The sequence below is a fragment of the Ahaetulla prasina genome, chromosome 5, assembly GCF_028640845.1.
Source record: "Ahaetulla prasina isolate Xishuangbanna chromosome 5, ASM2864084v1, whole genome shotgun sequence".
NCBI lineage: Eukaryota > Metazoa > Chordata > Lepidosauria > Squamata > Colubridae > Ahaetulla > Ahaetulla prasina.
Window position 1 is genome coordinate 12,487,573 of NC_080543.1, and position 25,404 is coordinate 12,512,976.

At 47.9% G+C, this 25,404-nt stretch overlaps 1 protein-coding gene across 1 annotated transcript in view; it reads right to left on the bottom strand.

Moving 5' to 3' along the window:
- The window catches only part of NOX4 (NADPH oxidase 4), a 157,973-nt gene that overhangs the window by 3,984 nt on the left and 128,585 nt on the right, over positions 1-25,404 (bottom strand). Inside the window, exons 15-17 of the mRNA XM_058186635.1 lie at positions 23,351-23,459; positions 17,295-17,363; positions 11,936-12,036 (exon numbers count right to left, since the gene is read on the bottom strand). Coding sequence (XP_058042618.1) covers positions 11,936-12,036; positions 17,295-17,363; positions 23,351-23,459 — 279 coding nt within the window. The remainder of the gene's footprint in view (positions 1-11,935; positions 12,037-17,294; positions 17,364-23,350; positions 23,460-25,404) is intronic.

The following is a 25,404-nucleotide window of genomic DNA, read 5'->3' on the forward strand; positions in this document are numbered from 1 at the left end:
CAGATGTTCTTCTCACTTCCTAATCGTTACTGTCATTTTGAAATAAGATGATCTGAAGATGGCACCAGTTACCCCCTCCTGTAGATCAGTTCTACACAGTGATTAATGAGCTCGTAAGAATCAGAATTTGAATCTCCTGTTGGGGTTGTTAAGCTTCACCTGGAGATCATTCTATATCTATATCTATATCTATATCTATATTTATTTATTTATTTATTTTATTTATTCAAATTTATATACCGCCCTATCTCCCGAAGGACTCAGGGCGGTTCACAGGCAAATAAAACAACATATATATACAAATTAAGAAAACCATTAAGAAAACATATTCAAAAAGCCTGATTATTAAAATAATATAGATATTAAAACCAATTAAAACCCCTATAAAATTTAAAAATTTAAAATTAGAAAATTTAAAAAACTAGTCCAGTCCCGCGCAGATAAATAGGTGTGTTTTAAGCTCGCGACGGAAGGTTCGGAGGTCTGGAAGCTGGCGGAGTCCTGGGGAGTTCGTTCCAGAGGGTGGGAGCCCCACAGAGAAGGCCCTTCCCTGGGCGTCGCCAGGCAGCACTGTCTAGCTGACGGCACCCTGAGGAGTCCCTCTGTGAGAGCGCACGGGCCGGTGAGAGGTATCCGGTAGCAGTAGGCGGTCCCGTAAGTAGCCCGGCCCTATGCCATGGAGCGCTTTAAAGGTGGTTACCAAAACCTTGAAGCGCACCCGAAGGCCACAGGTAGCCAGTGCAGTCTGCGCAGGATAGGTGTCATACGGAGCCACGAGGGCTCCCTCTATAACCAGCGCAGCCGCATTCTGAACTAACTGCAGTCTCCGGATGCCCTTCAAGGGAGCCCCATGTAGAGAGCATTGCAATAATCCAGGCGAGACGTCACGAGGCGTGAGTGACCGTGCACAGGGCATCCCGGTCTAGAAAGGCGCAACTGGCGCACCAGGCGAACCTGGTAAAAGCTCTCCTGGAGACGGCCGCCAAATGATCTTCAAAGACAGCCGTTCATCAGGAGGGCGCCCAAGTTGCGCACCCTCTCCATCGGGGCCAGTGACTCGCCCCGACAGTCAGCCGTGGACTCAGCTGACTGTACCGGGATGCCGGCATCCACAGCCACTCTGTCTTGGAGGATTGAGCTTGAGCCTGTTTCTCCCCATCCAGACCCGTCGGCCTCCAAACACCGGGACAGCACTTGATAGCTTCGTTGGGGTGGCCCGGTGTGGAAAAGTACAGCTGGGTGTCATCAGCGTACAGCTGGTACCTCACACGAAGCCACTGATGATCTCACCCAGCGGCTTCATATAGATGTTGAACAGAAGGCGAGAGGATCGGCCCTGCGGCACCCACAAGTGAGGCGCCTCGGGCCGACCTCTGCCCCCCTGTCAACACCGTCTGCGACCGATCGGAGAGATAGGAGGAGAACCACCGATAAACGGTGCCTCCCACTCCCAATCCCTCCAACCGGTGCAGCAGGATACCATGGTCGATGGTATCAAAAGCCGCTGAGAGGTCTAATAGGACCAGGGCAGAGGAACAACCCCTATCCCTGGCCCTCCAGAGATCATCCACCAACGCGACCAAAGCCGTCTCAGTGCTGTAACCGGGTCGGAAACCGGACTGGAACGGGTCTAGATAGACAGTTTCCTCCAGGTGCAAGGGAAACTGATATGCCACCATACTCTCTACAACCTTCGCCGCGAAGCGAAGGTTGGAGACCGGACGATAATTACCTAAAACAGCCGGGTCCAGGGAAGGCTTCTTGAGGAGGGGTCTCACCACCGCCTCTTTCAAGGCGGCTGGGAAGACTCCCTCCACCAAGGAAGCGCTCGTAATAGCCTGGAGCCAGCCTCGTGTCACCTCCTGAGTGGCCAGTACCAACCAGGAGGGGCACGGGTCCAGTAAACACGTGGTAGCATTCAGCCTACCCAACAACCTGTCCATGTCCTCGGGAGCCACAGGGTCAAACTCATCCCACAAAATGTCACCAAGACCACCCTCAGACGTCCCATCTGAGTCACCGCAATTCTGGTCCAGACCGTCCCGAAGCTGAGCGATTTTATCGTATAGATAACCGTTAAACTCCTCAGCACGTCCCTGCAGCGGGTCATCCGCTCCCCTGATGAAGGAGGCAGGTCACCCGAAACAGGGCGGCTGGGCGGTTATCTGCCGATGCAATGAGGAGGCGTAGCTACGCCTCGCTTCCCTCAATGCCACTAGGTAAGCCCTATTATAGGACTTCACTAGTGTCCGATCAGCCTCGAGCAGCTAGACCTCCAGGAACTCTCTAGGCGTCTTCTCCGGCGCTTCATCCTCTCAGCTCCTCGGAGAACCAAGGGCGGTTGGGACCTGCGCGGGTCAGAGGCCGCAAAGGCACGACACGGTCTAGGGCCCCACCGCGGCCTGTTCCCAGGCCGCAACAAGTTCCTCAGCCGTGCCGTGAGCCAGACTCTCAGGAAGTGGCCCAAGCTCCGTCCGGAACCTCTCCGGGTCCATCAGGCGCCTGGGGCCGGAACCAACGTGTCGGCTCCGTCTCCCTGCGGTGTTGAATGGCGGTCAGAAAGTCCAGGCGAAGGAGAGAGTGATCTGACCATGACAAAGGTTCAATGACTATTTCCTTCAAGTCCAGATCTCTCAACCACTGACCAGAGACAAAATCAAATCCAAAGTGCCTCCCCAGTGTGAGTAGGGCCATCAACTACTTGGGTCAGGTCCAAGGCCCTCATGGAAGCCATGAACTCCCGAGCTGCTGTCGATGACGAGCCGGAAGATGGCAAGTTAAAGTCCCCATGACTAAAAGTCTGGGGATCTCAACTGCCACCCAGCAAGCACCTCCAGGAGCTCGGGCAGGGCAGCTGTCACGCAGCAAGGAGCCAGGTGCGCGACCAGCAAGCCCATCTGACACCTATGACCCCATCTCACAAGAGGATTCGCACCCGGCAATCTGAGGTACAGTGGTCTCCCTCGGCTCCAGACTCTCTCTAATCACAACCGCCACCCCCACCCCTACCCTGAGCCCTCGGCTGATGGAATGCGGAAACCCGGTGGGCACATCTCGACAAGGGCACGCCCCTTCTGCACCCAACCAGGTCTCCGTGCGCCCATAAGGTCCGCGGCACCCCTGGATAAGATCATGAATTAGGGGCCTTATTGGCCACGGACCGTGCGTTGCACAGCATCAGCCAAGGCCCAGGCTCTGAGAGTCTTGACCATCCGGAAGCGGGAGAAGTCTGGGGGCTCGGGCGCGGTCGCCTGCAAACATCGGCGCGCCCCAAAGAACGATATGAGCCCCGCTTCCGTCATATCTGCCCCTCCCACTTACCGTGCAAATAGAACCACCCTCAACCGACGGAACACAAACCCCCGTGACCTCCGAACCTATAAACTTACCGCGAGCACTGCAGGAACTGGACCCCCAACGGGTTTCCCCCAACACCCGTCCTTACCCTCCCACCCCTTAAAAATGCCCTGTCTAAAAACCCCCAAAGGCTCCTCCTCTTCGCGTGCCACCTCTGTGGGTCCCAAGACCCGTCATGGAGGCCGGGTATCTATATCCGTCCATCCATCCATCCATCCATCCATCCATCCATCCATCCATCCATCCATCCATCCATCCATCCATCCATCCATCCATCCATCTATCTATCTATCTATCTATCTATCTATCTATCTATCTATCTATCTATCTATCTATCTATCTATCTATCTATCTATCTATCTGTGTCTGTGTATGTTCCAGCGTAACTCTGGAATGCCTTGAGCAATTTCAACCAAACTTGGTATACAGATGACTTACTCCCTGGAAAGAAATACTGTGTATTTCACCCCTAATGCTCCTTGGGGTGTGGGTGTGGGTATGTGTTCCAGCATAACTCCGGAATGCCTGGGCTGCTGAAATGAAAAGGAATGAATTATATCGCTAGTGTCAAATCACAGTACTTTTGACAGCGATAAAAGGAATGAATTATATCTCTAGTGTCAAATCACAGTACTTTTGACAGCGATAAAAGGAATGAATTATATATATAGTGTCAAATCTTTTGACAGTGACAATCTATACTTTTGATAGTGTACATTTTGGATTCAAGTTCTGTTAAGATATAACCTGTTGTGCCTTAAAATGGCTTCTACTGTACAGCACAATGGAGTTGCCATGGTAACAGCTTCACAGTACTCAACAAGGGGGCTCCCTCTGGTAAGGGGGACTGGTTCTTAAAAAAACAAACAAACACTCTAGGCCTTCAGCTTCAAGCAAAGAGGGCAAGTTAAAGACCCCCACCCTGTTAAAGACCTTGGAGTTTTCATATCAAATGACCTAAGTGCCAAAGCCCACTGCAACTACATAGCAAAAAAGGCTCTAAGAGTTGTAAACCTAATTTTACGCAGCTTCTTTTCCAAAAACTCTACACTACTAACTAGAGCATACAAAACATTTGCTAGACCTATTCTTGAATACAGCTCAACTGTCTCGAACCCATACCACATCTCTGACATTAATACAATTGAACGCGTCCAGAAATATTTTACAACAAGAGTTCTTCGCTCCTCTGAAAACAACAAAATACCTTATACCACCAGACTTGAAATCCTGGGGTTAGAAAACTTAGAACTCCGCTGACTCCGACAAGACCTGTGTTTAACACACAGAATCATCTATTGCAATGTCCTTCCTGTAAAAGACTATTTCAGCTTCAATCGCAATAATACAAGAGCAAACAATAGATTCAAACTTAATGTTAACCTCTTCAATCTTGATTGCAGAAAATATGACTTCTGTAACAGAGTTGTTAATGCTTGGAACTCACTACCTGACTCTGTGGTCTCTTCTCAAAATCCCAAAAACTTCAACCAAAAACTGTCTACTATTGACCTCACCCCATTCCTAAGAGGACTATAAGGGACGTGCATAAAAGCACAAAAGCGCCTACCGTTCCTGTCCTATTGTTCCCTTTCATTATATCAAATTAATATAGTTGCTGCATACTTTTGCTTATATATATGTTTATATGATGTGTTGTTGTTTTATGTTTGCGTATACTGTTGTGACAAAATAAAAAAAAATAACAAAAAAGTTGTTGGGGGAGGTGCCTGCTAATGCAGATAATCACCTCAAAGGCAGGATTGGGATAAATAAATATAATATATATAATATAACAACAGAGTTGGAAGGGACCTTGGAGGCCTTCTAGTCCAACCCCTGCCCAGGCAGGAAACCCTACATCATCTCAGTCAGATGGTTATCCATCATTTTCTTAAAAATTTCCAGTGTTGGAGCATTCACAACTTCTGAAGGCAAGTTGTTCCACTTATTAATTGTTCTAACTGTCAGGAAATTTCTCCTTATTTCTAAGTTGCTTCTTTCTTTGATCAGTTTCCACCCATTGCTTCTTGTTCTACCCTCAGGTGCTTTGGAGAACAACCCAACTCCCTCTTCTTTGTGGCAACCCCTGAGATATTGGAACACTGCTATCATGTCTCCCCTAGTCCTTCTTTTTATTAAACTAGACATACCCAGTTCCTGCAACCGTTCTTCATATGTTTTAGCCTCCAGTCCCCTAATCATCTTTGTTGCTCTTCTCTGCACTCTTTCTAGAGTCTCAACATCTTTTTTACATCGTGGCGACCAAAACTGGATGCAATATTCCAAGTGTGGCCTTACCAAGGCATTATAAAGTGGCACTAATACTTCACGTGATCTTGGTTCTATCCCTCTGTTTATGCAGCCCAGAACTGGGTTGGCTTTTTTAGCAGCTGCTGCACACTGCTGGCTCAATACCCAGGCAAGGCTGGGTTATCAGCTAGTCATTAATATAAAATAGTTTTGCCAAGGTACCCCCCCAATAGTTCAATACCAATCACGCATCTGCAATCATAAAACATAAGATTCATAGGGTTGGAAGGGACCTCGGAGGTCTTCTAGTCCAACCCCCTGCTCAACCAGGAAGCCCTACACAGGTAGTCCTTGACTTAACCACAGTTCGTTTAGTGACCATTCAAAGTTACAATGGCGCTAAAAAAAAGGCGATTTATGACCGTTTTTCTCACAGTTACAATCTTTGCAGCATCCCCATGATCACATGATCCAAATTCAGTTGCTTATTTATGCTTCATATTTATGACGGTCGCTGGCTCTCAGAGTCACGTGATCCCCTTTTGCAACCTTCTGACAAGCAAAGTCAATGGGGAAGCCAGATTCGCTTAACAATCAGGTTGCTAACTCATCAACTGCAAGGATTCACTTAAGGGCTGTGGCAAGAAAAGTCGTAAAACGGGGGCAAAAACTCACTTAACAAATGTCCCATTTAACAACAGAATTTTTGGGCTCAACCCGTGGTCATAAATTGAGGACTGCCTGTATCATTCTGGACCAATAGTTGACCAGTCTCTTCTTGAAAAACTCAATGAGGGAGCACCTACAACCTCTGGAAGCAAGCCAACACATTTGCTTGAAAGCAGTTATATATCTGATGTGACCTTTTCTTAATGACCTCAAGACAACACTTGCTTTTTCTCATAGCGGCTGCTCCTCGCAGCAACCATATCACGCAACTGTTGCTTATAACTTGAAGTTTTCATGCCTGATCTGCCTCCACCGCCTAGAAGCCTTGTTCCTTAGGAGAAAAGAGATTCTTATATATAGGAAAAAAAACTAGTAGAGATCTTTTTTAGATTCACACATTAATGGTTGGCAACTGACATGCATTTATGATGGTTGCAGTGTCCCCCTTATGTGTCACTCTACCGCCCCCTTTTTTTTAAATTTGCATTTATATCCCGCCATTCTCTGAAGACTCAGGGCAGCTTACACTATGTCAAGCAATAGTCTTCATCCATTTGTATATTTATATACAAAGTCAACTTATTGCCCCCAACAATCTGGGTCCTCATTTTACCTACCTTATAAAGGATGGAAGGCTGAGTCAACCTTGGGCCTGGTGGGGCTTGAACCTGCAGTAATTGCAAGCAAGCTGCTGTTAATAACAGACTGCATTAATCTGTTGAGCCACCAGAGGCCCTTTTGTAAGCATAATTTTGTAAGCATAATCCCACTAACTTTAACCAAATCCTTCTTGGATTCAACTCCTTCTGGATGGATGGATGACTGAATGGATGGATGAATAACAGGAAGGTAGGTAGGTAGGTAGGTAGGTATTGTTGGGGGCAATAGGCTAACTCTGTAAACAGCTTAGACAGGGCTGGAAAGCACTGTGAAGCAGTATATAAGTCTGAGTGCTATTGAGAGGGAGGGAGGGAGGGAGGAAAGGAAGGAAGGAAGGAAGGAAGGAAGGAAGGAAGGAAGGAAGGAAGGAAGGAAGGAAGGAAGGGTTTGATCCTGACTGGCCCAAGGTTGACTCAGCCTTCCATCCTTCTGAGGTGGGTAAAATGAGGACCCAGATTGTTGGGGGCAATTATATTGACTCTGTAAACAGCTTAGACAGGGCTGGAAAGCACTGTGAAGCAGTATATAAGTCTGAGTGCTATTGAGAGGGAGGGAAGGAAGGAAGGAAGGAAGGAAGGAAGGAAGGAAGGAAGGAAGGAAGGAAGGAAGGAAGGAAGGAAGGAAGGAAGGAAGGAAGGGTTTGATCCTGACTGGCCCATGGTTGACTCAGCCTTCCATCCTTCTGAGGTGGGTAAAATGAGGACCCAGATTGTTGGGGGCAATTATATTGACTCTGTAAACAGCTTAGACAGGGCTGGAAAGCACTATGAAGCAGTATATAAGTCTGAGTGCTATTGAGAGGGAGGGAGGGAAGGAAGGAAGGAAGGAAGGAAGGAAGGAAGGAAGGAAGGAAGGAAGGAAGGAAGGAAGGAAGGAAGGAAGGAAGGGTTTGATCCTGACTGGCCCAAGGTTGACTCAGCCTTCCATCCTTCTGAGGTGGGTAAAATGAGGACCCAGATTGTTGGGGGCAATTATATTGACTCTGTAAACTGCTTAGAGAGGGCTGTAAAGCACTGTGAAGTGGTATATTAAGTCTAAGTGCTATTGCTCTCTCACTTATCACATAAATTTGGGGCCCCATTACAGTCATAAGTCGAGGACAACCCGTATATATTACCTCCCCTTGTGTTTCTTCATGAAACAAAATTCTCTATCAGTTGTATTGTGTAAATGACTGCCTCTTACTGCAGCAACAGATGTTACCGTTGTGTTTGGAAGCAGCACCTGCAACCTTGAACAGCTATCCAAGGGCTACGAGAAAGCCTTGCTGATAAGTCTCCCACTGAGAAAACATCTCTACCGCAACCCCTCCGTGCACTTACACACACACTCATACCACATTCTGAGATTAGGTGCAAGGGAAACGCAACGTGCCATTAATTCATCACAAATTCACCGCTGGAAGGTGGAATTGGTTAATGGTTCCAAACGATTGGAGTTCCAGACAATAGATTTGCAGACAAATCTACTTGGCTTGTGTTGTTTTGAGCAGGGAATACGAGACGCATTAAAAAGGAGAAAAAAACCCCAAACAACTTCATTTCTTGAGACCGAAGGCAGTCTTTCCTCATTTGAAAAGATCCTGTAAACACAAAAGATGTTTTGTGCCAGATCCCTCAGCCTGACTAACAACAAACAGAAATCCAATCTATTCAGAGACATTGTAAATATATAAATTGGACACTTGGGAGAGGGAGGCGCGTCCAATCTTCTAACCAGCTCCTCCTTTCACAGACCCTTTAGTTATTCACCTGCAGATACAGCATTAGTGTGCCAAACAGCCTTCCTCACCTGCATCCTCCAGATGTTCTGAGCCACGCATTCCCTGCTAGTCACCTGGAAAGGCTGCAAGTGATAATCTCACACCTCTGGAGCCCAAAATACGTGTTGGAATTCACATGTTCACACTTAACCCATTTCCTCGATTAATGTCAGAACTCAAGACTTGGTCCTTGTAAATTGGTTTCCAGTCCTGGTTATTATTAAGAGTTCTGATATTAAGAGATTTGAGGGGACAGGTACTGTATTTTTCAGAGTATAAGATGCACCTTAGTTTTTTGGGGAGGAAAATAAGAAAAAAGCTGATTGGCAGGTGGATTGGTCTCCCGGAATACCCCCAATCAGCTCTTCCCAGAGGTGAATTTTAGCAACAGGTTCCTTGGTTGTGAGCTCTGTGCCTTGCTATTTTTTTTGCTTTTTTTTCTTCCTCTGAAAGCCTCCGAAACAGAGCTTCAGAAAAAAAAGCCTCTGAAGCTCTGTTTGGGAGCGTCTTTTCTGAAGCTCTGTTTAGGGGCTTTGTTTCTGTTGCTTTTTTCAGTCTCTGAAACTTCTGTTTGAGAAGCTGGGCAGGGCTACATTTGACGTATAAGACGCACCCTCTTTTTTTGGGGGGAAAAGGTGCGTCTTATACTTCAAAAATAGGGTATTTAGATCTAACATGCCTGGACAGGTTCAATGTAGAGAAAGGGAGGATAACCAGGGTTAAGAGAATTATATAACAGTTCATTTATTAAGACTTTTTGAAGTTATAAAGGTAAAGGTAAAGGTAAAGGTAAAGGTTCCCCTCGCACATATGTGCTAGTCGTTCCCAACTCTAGGGGGTGGTGTTCATCTCCGTTTCAAAGCCGAAGAGCCAGCGCTGTCTGAAGACATCTCCATGGTCATGTGACCAGCATGACTCAACGCCAGAGGCGCACGGAACACTGTTACCTTCCCACCAAAGGTGGTCCCTATTTTTTCTACTTGCATTTGTTACGTGCTTTCGAACTGTTAGGGTGGCAGAAGCTGGGACAAGTAATGGGAGCTCACCCTGTTACGCGGCACTAGGGATTCGAACCGCCGAACTGCCGACCTTTCGATCGACAAGCTCAGCATTTTAGCCACTGAGCCACTGGGTCCCTTTAAAGATTGTTTGAAGTTATACCGATACTGAAAAGAATGACTTACGACCATTTTTTAATGCAACTATCCCAGCATTCCCAATAGTCACGTGATCAAAATCCAGACACTTGGCGACAGTATGTATGACAGTTGCAGTGTCCTGGGGTCACGTGGCCACCTTCTGATAAGCAAAGCCAACGGGGAAAACCAGATTCACTTAACAACCATGTTACTGATTTAACAGCTGGAACTAAAGAGAAATTTTCCAACAGACTAATTAAATCAGTCGAACCATTTGCCTTTAGAAGTTGTGGGTGCTCCATCACTGCAGGATTTTTTAAGAAGAGATTGGACCATCATTTGTCTGAAATGGTCTAGGGTTTCCTGCTTGAGCAAAGGGTTGGATTGGAAGACCTCCAAGGTCCCTTCCAAGTCTCATTATTCTGTATTCTTTTTATCCAAAAGACCAAGAAGCGACATATGCTTGGCTGCTGTTGGAAACTGAGAGCCAGATTGGATAGACTTTAGACCTGATCCATCCAAGACAATTTTTATGTTCTCGTGTACATTTTTGGGACGCAATGAGAGAATGCCAGGGCCACCTGACTGCACAAACATTTTCTTTACTAAAGATAATATTGTATATCCAGCATCTCCTCCACAAGTCAGACCTAAATGGGGAAAGGGCTACCCTGTTTCCCTGAAAATAAGACCCAACCGGAAAATAAGTCCTAGCATGATTTTTCAGGATGCTTGTAATATAAGGCCTACCCCCCAAAATAAGCCCCAGTTAAAATTGTCAGCCAGATGGATGCAATTTAGTACCCTATTTCCCCCCAAATAAGACCTGACTAGAAAATAAGCCCTAATGCATCTTTTGGAGCAAAAATTAATATAAGAGCCAGTCTTATTTTCGGGAAAACATGGTGTGTGTGTGTGTGTGTTTCTGTTCTGTTCCCCCTCGCCTCTGTCCAAGCGATGGCTTAATTAGCTGTTACTGTCAGCTCTGGCAGCAAAATAGCGAGCATCTGCCAAGGGTCTCTGTTATCTCCCTCGACGCCGATGAGTCACCCAGGAACAAACAGTACTTCAGCTCTTAGTTAAGCAGTTAATTTGCCTGCTACGAAGAGGCACAGCAGCTCTTGCTGCCTTTATATCCTTTGGGTTGTGGCTCCATGACTCAGCACTTCCTAGGCCTGCCCCACCCCTGCTTCTGTTGTTCCCGCCTCTCCTGCCTATGAAACCTAGGGTCCAGCCAGGCCTGATTGCCATCAGCTGGGTCTGGAGGCATGGCCTGGGGGGGGGAAAGAGTCAGGGGACGGAGGCCTCGTTATCTCTTCCACCTGGCCTGCCTCTGGCTCCTGGAGCTGAGCCAGGGAAGCCGATGCTCCCGAGGTAAGTCCTGACAGCCCTTCCCCCTCACTTTCCAAGTCACTTTCTGGCAGGCGTCCCGGCTTGGGGAGTGCAGACACAACAGTTTCCTTTTTTAATTATTGTTTTGACTAAGAAGGCATTTGAACTGGCGAAGCACTACCTATCCTGCATACAACTAGTTTTATGGTTGACAGTTTCCGAAAATGATCTTATACAGATAGCCCTTGATTTACAGCAGTTCGTTTAGTGATTCTCTAACGTTCAGCTCCCATTCACGTCAAGAGATCTGTGCAGCAAAATCTCCCCTTGGATTGCTGATCTTTTCCTAAGCGAACAAACTCAAAGAAACGATAACAACAGACAAGGCAGGTACCAGCGCCAAAGCGACGCAGGCTGCAAACGAGGCCAAAGTACGGAGATATAGCAGAAAGTGCAACACCTTGGACGGATGTTGAAAGAGAAGAATTTCGTTTTTCTTTCTTTCCATTTTTTCCCCCCCTACCAGCTGCCTGGTTGCTGGGAAGATGAAGCACTTTGATTGTGGAAGCCGACAGGTCTTCGTTAAAACTCCATTTCTCAAGATACAACATATTAGATAACAGCAAGCATCAGGTGCTTTGGCATTAAATGAATGTGTTAAACCCAGACTCATTTCCATACAAATGCAGTTTATTAAAGCAACACCCCCCCCAACTCCCATTCCTCAAGCTGCTGCATAAAGTGAGTTGGGAATCTTACTTACTGTCTGTTATACTTGGCTATTTCATTAAATAGGAGTTTCCATCGCGGCCGTCCAATGAAAAGCCGGCGGTTCAGCACTTGGTATTTCTCGCCAATTATTTTCTGGAAAAAAAAAAAACAAGAAGAGAAAAGAAAAAAAAGCCCCCAAACATTCCCTTTGGTGCACTTTGCAGATTTCTGCCAATCGATCATCTCCTACTTTGCATGTCAGTCTAAGAACGTGTCCTGAACAACATCACGAGGACATCTCAAAATACTGAGGCCCAGTTCGATTCATCTGTTAATATGTGTTTGTGCGTGCGTGCGTGCATCTGATTATATGAAAATTATCCTGCATCCACGGACAGCTTCCTGAGGTATCTGTTGAGACTTTGGTGCCCTGGAAGATTCACAGTGTTGTAGAATCTGCTTTCCACATTTCTTGGGGGGCTAGGGGAATAGGTTGAGTCCATGTGACCCGTGTTCACCTAGCATGTATTTCAGGGGTGGGATTCAAAAATTTTAGCAACCGGTTCTCTGCCTGGTTGCTGGGTGGGCGTGGCCATGGTGGGTGTGGCCTACTCGGTCTCCTGCACCATGGTGGCAGAGAGAGGGCGGAAATAGGCTCCCCCAGGCTCCAGAACTTCTGGGAAGCCCATTTTTCGCCCTCCCTAGGCTCCTGAGGCTTTTGTCAAGCCTCCAGGAGGGTGAAGATGGCCTCCCCTGGACTCCAGAGGCCCTCCGGAGGCCAGAAATGGGTCCATTTCTGGAACTTCCAGGAGGCCCGTTTTTCTCCCTGCCAGAGCCTTCACTTGGACCCTGCACTTACCTGGCATTCAAAACAGGCCACGTGGAGACTCCTGGGAGGGGCAGGGAGGGGTGGCGGGGCCAGCCAGTCCTTGCAACTACTGGTTCAGCGAACTAGATGTAAAATTAGCATCCGGTTCGTCCGAACCGGTCTAAACCAGCTGAATCCCACCCCTGATGTATTTCCCCAACAAATAAATAATATTATGTTAGATTATTAAATAAATAAATAAGTAAATAATATTATGTACCTGTTTTGCATAACTTGCTAGAATTGTATAACGTATTAGACTCAATCTAAAATGAGGTTGGGGGGGTGTCCCATATTTACACTGGAACTACAAATATCTGAACTCTCCTAGGTCTAATCTAACATCTTGCACGGACCAACTTACAACCTCTTTGGCCGAAGAGGTTGTAAAAAAAAAAATGCTTTTAAAAACCTCTGACGATCCCAGCTGAGTTGCCTGATCGTCAGAGCCTTTTAAAAACATTTTTTTAAACAACCTCTTTGGCCGAAGCGGTTGTAGAAAAAATGCTTTTAAAAGTAAAAAAAAAGAAAGTTGGCCACACCCACCCAGTCACATTACCCCCCCACACCAACAGAACTGGTTGTAACAATTTTTACATTTCACCACAGCTACAGAATCTGTTTCTATTTTTTTTTAAAAGAAAAGAATATCCCAGAACCTCTTTTCAGGAAGCAAAGTTCAATCGAAATTTGGCAGTTTCATTTCTCACAGGACTCTGTGGATTCTGTGGAACACATTTTGAAAAGGCCTGTTATGAATGGCAGCTCTCCACACCACTCGATGGGCTCTTATGACTGGCTGTCTACTTATTACTGCCTGCCTTAAAAGCTTACTCTGATAGTAAGGATCAGGATGGCGAGACTCTTAAGTTCGGGCACCGAAGATAGAATAAAAGCATTTTTTTCCCCTTCCTAGCACTTTCCCACAAGTGCAGGGTCTACTTTTTTTCTGACCTACAAAGTATTGATCCGTAGTTTGCAACGGGAAAGGAAACTTCCTGACATTAAGCCTGACATTGTCACCTAGATGGCTTTCATGCGTAAGGCGGGACTAGAACCCTCGGTCTCCTGGTGATTGGCTCAAAGTCAACCAGATAACTTTTCATGCCTAAGGCAGGGATTAGAACTTATCATCTCCTGGTTTCTGTTGTGTCTTGTCCAATCTCACCTCAGCCGGGGTCTTCTTATCTGCTTCCGAACACGGAGGAATGTTCTAGTATGCCTCCCGGCCCCAGCCCTGGCTCCATGACTAGACAGGCTGAAGAGGAAGAAATACCTCCAGCCCCCAGCTCTGGCACCATGCCCAGGCAAACAGAGCAACTAGACCCCTCCCCCTCCTCCACAGCATGTGAGCCTGAGGGAGGTCAATTACCCACAGCTGCCAACTGGAGTAACCCTCGCGTCAGAAGACTTGATAGGCGGAGGCAACAGAAGGAAGGGAGGGGCAGGCCTGGATAAGTGCTGAGTCATGGAGCCACACCCCATGGCCTATATAAAGGATCTGCTTTCTGGCATTCTCTGAGTCAGGCAAAGTCTAAACATATCTTGCTGAAGTCACTTTCTGGTCTCCTGCCTGCCCTGAGGACTTTGCTAGGACTTTGGCAGAGCTGCAGAGGCATGCCTGATTCGGATTTCCCTGACCCGGCCGTCAGCGGAGGAGTGGGACATGACAGTTTCTAGCTTGGTGCCCTAAGCTCTAGATCAGTGATGGTGAACCGTTTCGGCGCCAAGTGCCAAAAAGGGAGCGCGCGGGGGAGGGGGGCATTGTGCGCCTAAAAGGGAGGACTTCAAGTATGTACTTCGCGCGCATGCATGTTCATCTGGGCCAGGACCAGGAAGAGGAGCTGCCCAGCGGGCATGCATGCACCGGAAAATGAACTTCCAGTTTCTGGCGCGTGCATGCGCACTGGCCAGCAAGTCCTCCAGTTAGTGCTGAGCATGCACAAGCCCGGTTTAGCTGGCCAGCGCACATGCTCACGCCAAAAAATGGAAGAGCAGCTCTTCCAGATTCGGCCCTGCCGCATGCTCAAAGGCCAGCTAATCTTCGTGTGTGCGTGCATGCCAAAAACTCGGAAGAGGAACAGCCGCCGCCGCGCATGCCAGGTGACATGCATGCCATAAGTTTGCCATCATGGCTCTAGACCAAACTGATTCTCTTAGATGCAATAAAAGCACAGGTAAAGGTGTTGTGTCTTGTCCGCTCTCACAGCAGCCGGGGCCTTCTTATCTGCTCCCGAACATGGAGGAATGTTCTAGTATGCCTGCCCCAGCCCTGGCTCCATGACTAGACAGGCTGAAGAGGAGGGGCACCTCCGGTCCCAGCCCTGGCTCCATGCCCAAGCAGGCTGCAGAGGAGGGAGCACCCCGGCCCCAGCCCTGGCTCCATGCCCAGACAGGCTGAAGAGGAAGAAATACCTCCAGCCCCAGCTCTGGCACCATGCCCAGGCAAACAGAGCAACTAGACCCCTCCCTCCTCCACAGCATGTGAGCCTGAGGGAGGTCAATTACCCACAGCTGCCAACTGGAGTAACCCTCGCGTCAGAAGACTTGATAGGCGGAGGCAACAGAAGGAAGGGAGGGGCAGGCCTGGATAAGTGCTGAGTCATGGAGCCACACCCCATGGCCTATATAAAGGATCTGCTTTCTGGCATTCTCTGGGTCAGGCAAAGTCTAAACATATCTTGCTGAAGTCACTTTCTGGTCTCCTGCCTGCCCTGAGGACTTTGCTAGGACTTTGGCAGAGCTGCAGAGGCATGCCTGATTCGGATTTCCCTGACCCGGCCGTCAGCGGAGGAGTGGGACATGACAGTTTCTAGCTTGGTGCTCTAAGCTCTAGATCAGTGATGGCAAACCGTTTCAGCGCCAAGTGCCAAAAAGAGAGCGTGCGGGGAGGGGGGCATTGAGCGCCTAAAAGGGAGCACTTCAAGTACGCACTTCACGCGCATGCATGTTCATCTGGGCCAGGACCAGGAAGAGGAGCTGCCCAGCGGGCATGCATGCACCGGAAAATGAACTTCCAGTTTCTGGCGCGTGCATGCGCGCTGGCCAGCAAGTCCTCCAGTTAGTGCTGAGCATGCACAAGCCTGGTTTAGCTGGCCAGCGCACATGCTCACGCCAAAAAATGGAAGAGCAGCTCTTCCAGATTCGGCCCTGCCATATGCTCAAAGGCCAGCTGATCTTCGTGTGTGTGCGTGCATGCCAAAAACTTGGAAGAGGAACAGCCGCCGCCACGCATGCCAGGTGACATGCATGCCATAAGTTTGCCATCACGGCTCTAGACCAAACTGATTCTCTTAGATGCAATAAAAGCACAGGTAAAGGTAAAGGTTCCCCTCGCACTTACATGCTAGTCCTTGCCGACTCTAGGGGTCGGTGCTCATCTCCGTTTCAAAGCCGAAGAGCCAGCACTGTCCGAAGACGTCTCCGTGGTCATGTGGCCGGCATGACTCAATGCCAAAGGCGCACGGAACGCTGTTACCTTCCCACCAAAGGTGGTCCCTATTTTTTCTACTTGCATTTTTATGTGCTTTTGAACTGCTAGGTTGGCAGAAGCTGGGACTAGTAACGGGAGCTCACCCCGTTACACGGCAGCACTAGGGATTCGAACTGCCGACCTTTCGATTGACAAGCTCAGCTGTCTTAGCCCCTGAGCCACTGCGTCCCTAATAAAAGCATACTTGGTTTAAAACAAAGGCGGAAGAAAAACCCCAAGATGTTTGCTGGAAAACATTTTGCTGCTGAAGTTATCCAGTTATGCAGCCACAGGCTACCATCCCTGGAGTAAAGTATCATGTCACCTATATATTTTCCATCCTTCCATTAGGTCACCAATGAACCTAAGCAGCAGAATACTCATCGGCTCAATTTCATTTCTCAAGCTTCCAGCATCAGGGGATGATCCATGGTGCTTAAGGCAACCTCCGAATCTTAATTAGACAGACCGCATTTTTCGGAGTATAAGACGCACCTTAGTTTTCGGGGAGGAAAATCAGAAAAAAGCTGATCGGTGAGTGGATCAGCCTCCCGGAATACCCCTAATCAACTGTTTCCAGAGGTGAATTTTAGCAACAGGTTCCTTGGTTGTGAGCTCCGTGCCTTGCTTTTTTTTCCCTGCCCCTGAAACTTCTGAAACAGAGCTTCAGAAAAAACATTTTTCTGCCTCTGAAAGCCTGTAAAATAGCTTCAGGAAAAAAGCCTCTGAAACTGTTTCTGAGGCTTTTTTTTCTGAAGCTCTGTTTGGGGGATTTTTTCCTGAAGCTCTGTTTGGGGGATTTTTTTCTGAAGGTCTATTTGGGGGCTTCTTTTCTGGAGCTCTGTTTGGGGGCTTCTTTTCTGAAGCTTCTTTTCTGATGCTTTTTTCAGCCTCTGAAACTTCCGTTTGAGAAGCTGGGCGGGGCTACATTTGGAGTATAAGATGCACCCAGATTTTCACCCTCTTTTTTGGGGGGAAAAAGGTGCGTCTTGTACTCCAAAAAATATAGTAGTTTTTTTTTCCAAGTATTTGAAGCACCACTTCAGCTGCAAACTGTATTTTGCAACATACCTGTATCCCGTCTGTTTGACTGAGGTACAGCTGAATATTGATAAAATCTGGTCGGTTTTCTTGCCAGAGCTAGTGCATAGTAGAAAAAAAAAGGGGGGGGGAATAATACGTGAATTAGCATATTTTCTTACTTGTGGAAACAAAGCTATCATTAACCTCACTCTCAAGAAAGAGTTAGATGGCCAATCTATCGTGTACCTTGACAGAAAGTATCTTTAGATTGCATTTAAAATCTTGGCTCTGTTTTTTTCTTAGCCAAGGAATTTGGCTCTTCCCTTGTGATGAGACTATGGGAAGGAGGAGATATTTATTTATTTATTTATTTGTCACAAGAGTATATATGATCTAGTTGACTATATTGACAATCATTGTATAAGAGAAATTGCTGATACTCCTTTCCTATTATATTGTGAATGGAAAAAAGGGGAGATGTGCAAAAGACTGAGATTCAAACCAATAACTTTTTGATTCCTGGCTAAACCCTAATTAGCCAGCGCATTGTATTTATTTATTTATTTATTTATTATTCAAATTTATATACCGCCCTATCTCCCGAAGGACTCAGGGCGGTTCACAGGCACATAAAAACATTTATATACAAATTAAGATAATCATTAAAAAACTTATTCTAACGCCCAATTATTAAAAATATAAATATAAATATTAAAACCAATTTAAAACCCTATAAATTTAAAATCTAAGCCAGTCCTGCACAGATGAATAAATGTGTCTTGAGCTCATGACGGAAGGTTCGGAGGTCCGGAAGTTGTGAGTCCTGGGGAGTTCGTTCCAGAGGTGGGAGCCCCACAGAAGGCCCTTCCTGGGCGTCGCCAGGCAACACTGCCTAGCTGACGGCACCCTGAGAGTCCCTCTCTGTGAGGCGCACGGTCGGTGAGAGGTATTCGGTAGCAGTAGGCGGTCCCGTAAATAACCCGGCCCTATGCCATGGGCGCTTTGAAGGTGGTTACCAAAACCTTGAAGCGCACCGGAACCACAGGTAGCCAGTGCAGTCTGCGCAGGATTGGTGTCATCACGGGAGCCACGAGGGCTCCCTCTATAACCCGCGCAGCCGCATTCTGAACTAACTGCAGCCTCGGATGCCCTTCAAGGAGCCCCATGTGAGAGCATTGCAGTAATCCAGGCGAGGCGTCACGAGGCGTGGTGACCGTGCATAGGGCATCCCGGTCTAGAAAGGCGCAACTGGCGCACCAGGCGAACCTGGTAAAAGCTCTCCTGGAGACGGCCAAATGATCTTCAAAGACAGCCGTTCATCCAGGAGGACGCCCAAGTTGCGCACCCTTCCATCGGGGCCAATGACTCGCCCCAACAGTCAGCCGAGGACTCAGCTGACTGTACCGGGATGCCGGCATCCACAGCCACTCTGTCTTGGAGGATTGAGCTTGAGCCTGTTTCTCCCCATCCAGACCCGTCGGCCTCAAGCACCGGGACAACACTTGATAGCTTCGTTGGGGTGGCCGGTGTGGGTACAGCTGGGTGTCATCAGCGTACAGCTGGTACCTCACACGAAGCCACTGATGATCTCACCCAGCGGCTTCATATAGATGTTGAACAGAAGGCGAGAGGATCGGCCCTGCGGCACCCACAAGTGAGGCGCCTCGGGCCGACCTCTGCCCCCTGTCAACACCGTCTGCGACCCGATCGGAGAGATAGGAGGAGAACCACCGATAAACGGTGCCTCCCACTCCCAATCCCCAACCGCGCAGCAGGATACCATGGTCGATGGTATCGAAGCCGCTGAGAGGTCTAATAGGACCAGGGCAGAGGAACATCCCTATCCTGGCCCTCAGAGATCATCCTGCGACCAAAGCCGTCTCAGTGCTGTAACCGGGCGGAAGCGGACTGGAGCAGGTCTAGATAGACAGTTTCATCCAGGTGTAAGAAACTGATATGCCACCATACTCTCTACAACCTTCGCATGAGCGGGTTGGAGACAGACGATAATTACCTAAAACAGCGGGTCAGGAAGGCTTCTTGAGGAGGGTCTCACCACCGCCTCTTTCAAGGCGGCGGAAGACCCCTCCACCAGCGCCGACTGCCTGAGCCAGCCTCGTGTCACCTCCTGAGTGGCCAGCACCAACCAGGAGGCACGGGTCCAGTAAACACGTGGTGGCATTCAACCTACCCAACAACCTGTCCATGTCCTCGGAGCCACAGGGTCAAACTCATCCCATAAAATGTCACCAAGACCACCCTCAGCCCCACCCGGTCACGCAATTTTGGTCCAGACCATCCCGAAGCTGAACGATTTTATCGTATAGATAACCGTTAAACTCCTCAGCACGTCCCTGCAACGGGTCATCCCGCTCCCCCTGGAGGGAGCGAGTCACCCGAAACAGGGCGGCTGGGCGGTTATCTGCCGATGCAAGGTTTTGTATCAGGTTTTGTTAGTGAAAGTCAGGTAGCATCACTTTCCTGGAAACAGCACTAGGGGCCTCTGGTGGCTCAGCAGACTAAGTCTGTCTGTTATTAACACAGCTACTTGCAATTACTGCAAATTCAAGTCCCACCAGGCCCAAGGTTGACTCAGCCTTCCATCCTTTATAAGGTAGGTAAAATGAGGACCCAGATTGTTGGGGGCAATAAGTTGACTTTGTATATAATATACAAAGGGATGAAGACTATATATATATATATATATATATATATATGCATGAAATAACTATACGATAGATAAGCATATATATAACCATAAGTATGTAATAACTATATGAAATTGTATACAATCAAAGGGAACATTAGGACAGGAACGGTAGGCATGCTGGTGCTCTTATACATGCCCGTTACAGACCTCTTAATAATAATAATAATAATAATATTTTAATTTGTATACCGCCCTTCTCCCGAAGGACTCAGGGCGGTGAACAGGCAGATAAAATATAAATACACACAATAATTTAAAACAACCCTTAAAAAACTGATTTAAATGCCCAAAACGTTAAAAACATACTCCCCTGTAAAATAACACAATTTTAAAACCCATCTAATAAAAATAAAAATCAGGCTAGTCCAGCCATATGAAATAAATAAGTTTTAAGTTCATGCGAAAGGTCCTAAGGTCAGGTAATTGTGAGTCCGAGGAAGTTCGTTCCACAGGGTCGGAGCTCCCACAGAAGGCCCTCCCCTGGGCCAGTCGACACTGTTTGGCTGGCGGCACCCTGAGGAGTCCCTCTCTGTGGGAGCGTACGACGATGGGAGATAGAAGCCGGCAGTAGGCGGTCCCGTAGATAGCCGGTCCTAAGCCATGGGCGCTTTAAAGGTGGTAACCAATACCTTGAAGCGCACCGGAAAACAACAGGTAGCCAGTGCAGTCTGCGCAGGATAGGTGTTATGTGGGAGCTCGAGGCGCTCCCTCAATAACCCGCACCCGCGTTCTGAACAAGCTGATGTGTCCGGGTCCTCTTCAAGGGGAGCCCATGTAGTGTGCATTGCAGTAGTGCAGGCGAGAGGTAACAAGGGCTTGTGTGACTGTGCATAAGGCATCCCGGTCCAGGAAGGGCCGCAACTGGCGGATCAGGCGAACCTGATAAAATGCTCTCCTGGAGCGGTCGCCAAATGGTCTTCAAGGACAACCGCCATCCAGGAGCACGCCCAAGTTGCGTACCTTCTCCATCGGGGCCAATGATTCACCCCCGGCAGACAGCCGCATCTGCAGCTGACTGGACCGGGATGCCGGCATCCACAGCCACTCCGTCTTGGAGGATTAAGTTTGAGCCTGTTCCTCCCCATCCAGACCCGTCGGCTTCCAGACACCGGGACAACACTTGACAGCTTCACTGGGGTGGCCGGGGTGGAAAAGTACAGCTGGGTGTCATCAGCGTACAGTTGGTATCTCACCCCAAAGCCACTGATGATCTCACCCAGCGGCTTCATATAGATGTTGAACAGGAGGGTGAGAGAATCGACCCTGTGGCACCCCACACATGAGGCACCTTGGGTCGATCTCTGCCCCTGTCAACACCGTCTGCGTCCGATCAGAGAGGTAGGAGGAGAACCACCGATAAACGGTGCCTCCCACTCCCAACCCCTCCAACCGGCGCAGCAGGATACCATGGTCGATGGTATCAAAAGCCGCTGAGAGGTCTAATAGGACCAGGGCAGAGGAATAACCCCTATCCCTGGCCCTCCAGAGATCATCCACCAACGCGACCAAAGCTGTCTCCGTACTGTATCCGGGCCGGAAGCCGGACTGGAACGGGTCTAGATAGACAGCTTCATCCAGGTACTGGGGTAGCTGACATGCCACCACACTCTCAACAACCTTCGCCGTGGCGAAGATTGGAGACTGGCGTAGTTCCTAAAACAGCTGGGTCCAGGAAGGCTTCTTGAGGAGGGTCTCACCACAGCCTCTTTCAAGGCAGCGGAAAGACCCCCTCCGCAGAGAAGCATTTGTAATCCCCTGAGCCAGCCTCGTGTCACCTCCTGAGTAGCCAGTACTAACCAGGAGGCACGGATCCAGTAAACATGTGGTGGCGTTCAGCCTGCCCAGCAACCTGTCCATGTCCTCGAGTCACAGGATCAAAGTCATCCCAAACCACCTCAACAAGGCGGGCCTCGGAACCCTCGCCTGGATCTACCCAATTTTGATCCAATCCGTCCCGAAGCTGAGCGATTTTGTCGTATAGATAACCGTTAAACTCCTCGGCACGCCTTAGGGGTCCTCCGCCCCTCCTGTTGGAGGAGCGAGCGGGTCACCGAAACAGGCGGCGGGCGGTTATCTGCCGGCGCAATGAGGGAGGAAGCGTGGGCAACCGCAGCCCTCATTGCCACTAGGTAGGTCCTACTATAGGACCTAACTAGTGTCCGTCAGCCTCAGAGCGGCTGGATCTCCAGGCACTCTCTAGGCGTCTTCTCCGGCGCTTCATCTCCCTCAGCTCCTCGGAGAACCAAGGAGCTGGTTGAGACTGGCGCCGGGTCAGAGGCCAGCAGTACGCTGATGACACCCAGCTGTACTTTTCCACCCCGGCCACCCCAATGAAGTTGTTGAAGTGCTGTCCCGGTGTTTGGAGGCCAGACGGGTCTGGATGGGGAGAAACAGGCTCAAGCTTAATCCTCCAAGACGGAGTGGCTGTGGATGCCGGCATCCCGATTCAGTCAGCTGCAGCCGCAGCTGACTGTTGGAGGCGAGTTATTGGCCCCAAAGGATAGGGTGCGCAACTTAGGTGTCCTCCTGGATGAACGGCTGTCGCTTGAAGATCATTTGACGGCCGCCTCCAGGAGGGCCTTCCACCAGGTTCGCCTGGTTCGCAGTTGCGCCTTCCTTGATCGGGATGCCTTGTGCACAGTCACTCACGCCTGCTACCTCTCGCTTGGATTATTGTAATGCTCTCACATGGGGCTCCTTGAGGTGCACTCGAGGCTTCAGTTAGTCCAGAATGCAGCTGCTGGTGATAGAGGAGCTACCGTAGCTCCCACGTAACACCGCCTCCCGCGCAGACTGCACTGGCTGCCTGTGGCCTTCGAGTGCACTTTAAGGTGTTGGTTACGACCTTTAAAGCGCTCCATGGCTTAGGGCCTGGGTACTTACGGGACCGCCTGCTGTTACCTCATGCCTCCCACCGACCCGCACGCCTCACAGAGAGGGACTTCTCAGGGTGCCGTCCGCCAAGCAATGCCGGCTGGCGGCCCCAGGAAGGTCCTTCTGTGGGGCTCCACACTCTGGAACGAGCTTCCCGGTTTACGCCAAATACCTGACCTTCGGACCTTCCGCGAACTGAAGACACATCTTTTCATTCGCTGGGCTTGAATTTTATTGAATTTTATTGGTTTTTAAATTTTTAAATTTTTAATATTAATCTTAAATGGGATTTTAGTTTTTTATATATTTTAAAGTTTCGGGCTAATTATAATAAGTTTTTTAATTCACATTTTAAATTGTACATTGTATTGTCTTTTTTACTTCTGCCTGTACACCGCCCTGAGTCCTTCGGGAGAAGGGCGGTATAAAAATCAAATAAAATAAATAAAATAAATAAAATAAATAAATAGGTGACCTCCGAGGTCCCTTCCAGCTTTATTCTGATTCGCTTACTCCTTACCTTGTTATGCAATTTGCAGAGGAGATCCGCAAACCAGTGGAAGGACAAGATGTCTCTGCACACCCAAATGAAGTAAAGCCTTCTGAGTTTGTAGTGGTTCCAGTCATCCCTTCACACACATTTGAGGGGTTGGAGAGGCAGTAAGAAATCACAAGTTAAAAATCAAGCAGCAATTTAATAGCATTAGCACTTAAGATTTATGCATCACCCCGTAGTACTTCACAGCACTCTCTGGACAGTTTACAATGTCAGCCTTTTTGCCCCCAACAATCTGGGTTTTCATTTTACCAACCTCCAGAAGGATGGGAGGCTGAGTCAACCTCGACCCCGCCAGGATCGAGCTTTAGGCTGTGCCATAATGCATTCTAACCACTGTGCCACCAAGGCTCCTTAAAATCCCTTTGGAGACATTGTGCTGAGAAGATGAGGCTGGTATAACCAGGCAACAATGAGATGGCCAGTGGGGCAACACCACCAGTCTAGAAGGAGACCTATTTTAAAGTTGCTGCAAGGGTACTGTAGCCAGAACTGAATCTGTTATCCAGCCTAGGCATCTATAAAGAATCTGCTTAGATTCCATGAAATCTTCTGGACTAGAAGATCTCCAAGGTCCCTTCTAGCTTATTCTATTCCATTCCTTTCCGTTCCATTCCATTCTGTTCTGTTTATGTTTTAATCCCTCTTCTCTTCTCTTCTCTTCTCTTCTCTTCTCTTCTCTTCTCTTCTCTTCTCTTCTCTTCTGTTTTAATTCCTATTCTATTCTATTCTATTCTATTCTATTCTATTCTATTCTATTCTATTCTATTCTATTCTATTCTATTCTTATTTATTTCTGTTTTAATTCCTATTCTATTCTATTCTATTCTGTCCTGTCCTGTCCTTATTTGTTTCTGTTTTAATTCCTATTCTATTCTGTTCTGTTCTGTCCTGTCCTATTCTATTCTTATTTGTTTCTGTTTTAATTTCTATTCTATTCTATTCTATTCTATTCTATTCTATTCTATTCTATTCTATTCTACTCTACTCTATTCTACTCTACTCTACTCTACTCTACTCCATTCCATTCTCAGAAGTATATTAATACTTAGTAGAACTTCTAAGTTCTTACATTAGTACTTAGACTTCCTAAGTACTTAGTAGAATTCCCAATTCTACTTAGGAATTGCCTAAGGTAGGTAGATGCTTAATCATAACCTTAATCATTTAATCCTCCAAGGAAAGATTGAAGGCAAATGAGGTCCAGGCAGAAGAAGAACATCATGGCTTCAAAATCTAAGAGACCGCTTTGGACAAAACTCAACAGCACTTTTTCGTGCGGCTGTTGATAAAAATAGGATCGTCAACATGATCGGCCAATCACCGATGATGGATATAGCACAAGAAGAAGAAGAAGAGGTAGATGCAGCTCCCACCTTGCTCACATCTCTGAAGTGGTGCCTTCAGCTTGAGCTATCTGGGGGTGTTACAATAGTTTGCATCTTTTTCTTACATTTATTGCACTAAGTTTCATTTTTATTGTTCACTGCCCAGATTGTTTTGGGCTTCATGCTGACCAATTAATAAATAAGAATGAATACTTCAGGTTTACTACAAGAATTGCTCAGCAAACCGATCAAATCAGATATAGCTTGAAGAAAATCATTTCCTACCAGAGGTGAAATCTACTTACCTTCCCTATTGGTTCGGAAGTGCGCGTGCCACTCCCATGCACTGGCTCCACTCGCACACGCGCCATCGTCGTCTAACTTTTGACCCTCTGCGCATGCGCAGAGGGTCAAAAACAGGTTACTTCCTGGTTAAAACATCTGGGCGGGTGGGTGGAACCTCGCACTATCGCCGCTACCAGTTCGCCAAACCACGCGCCACTGCCACTATTAGTTTGCGTGAGCCAGACAGAACTGGCAAGATGTCACCACTGCTTGTTACCCATCTATATATTTACATCCATATATTTGCAGCTCCAGTTTGGTATGCTGACTAGTATGGTAGCGGAAACTGCTGGCAATAGTGTTTACTGCCAAGAAAATTGCAAGATAAAATTGTCTGGTGAACAA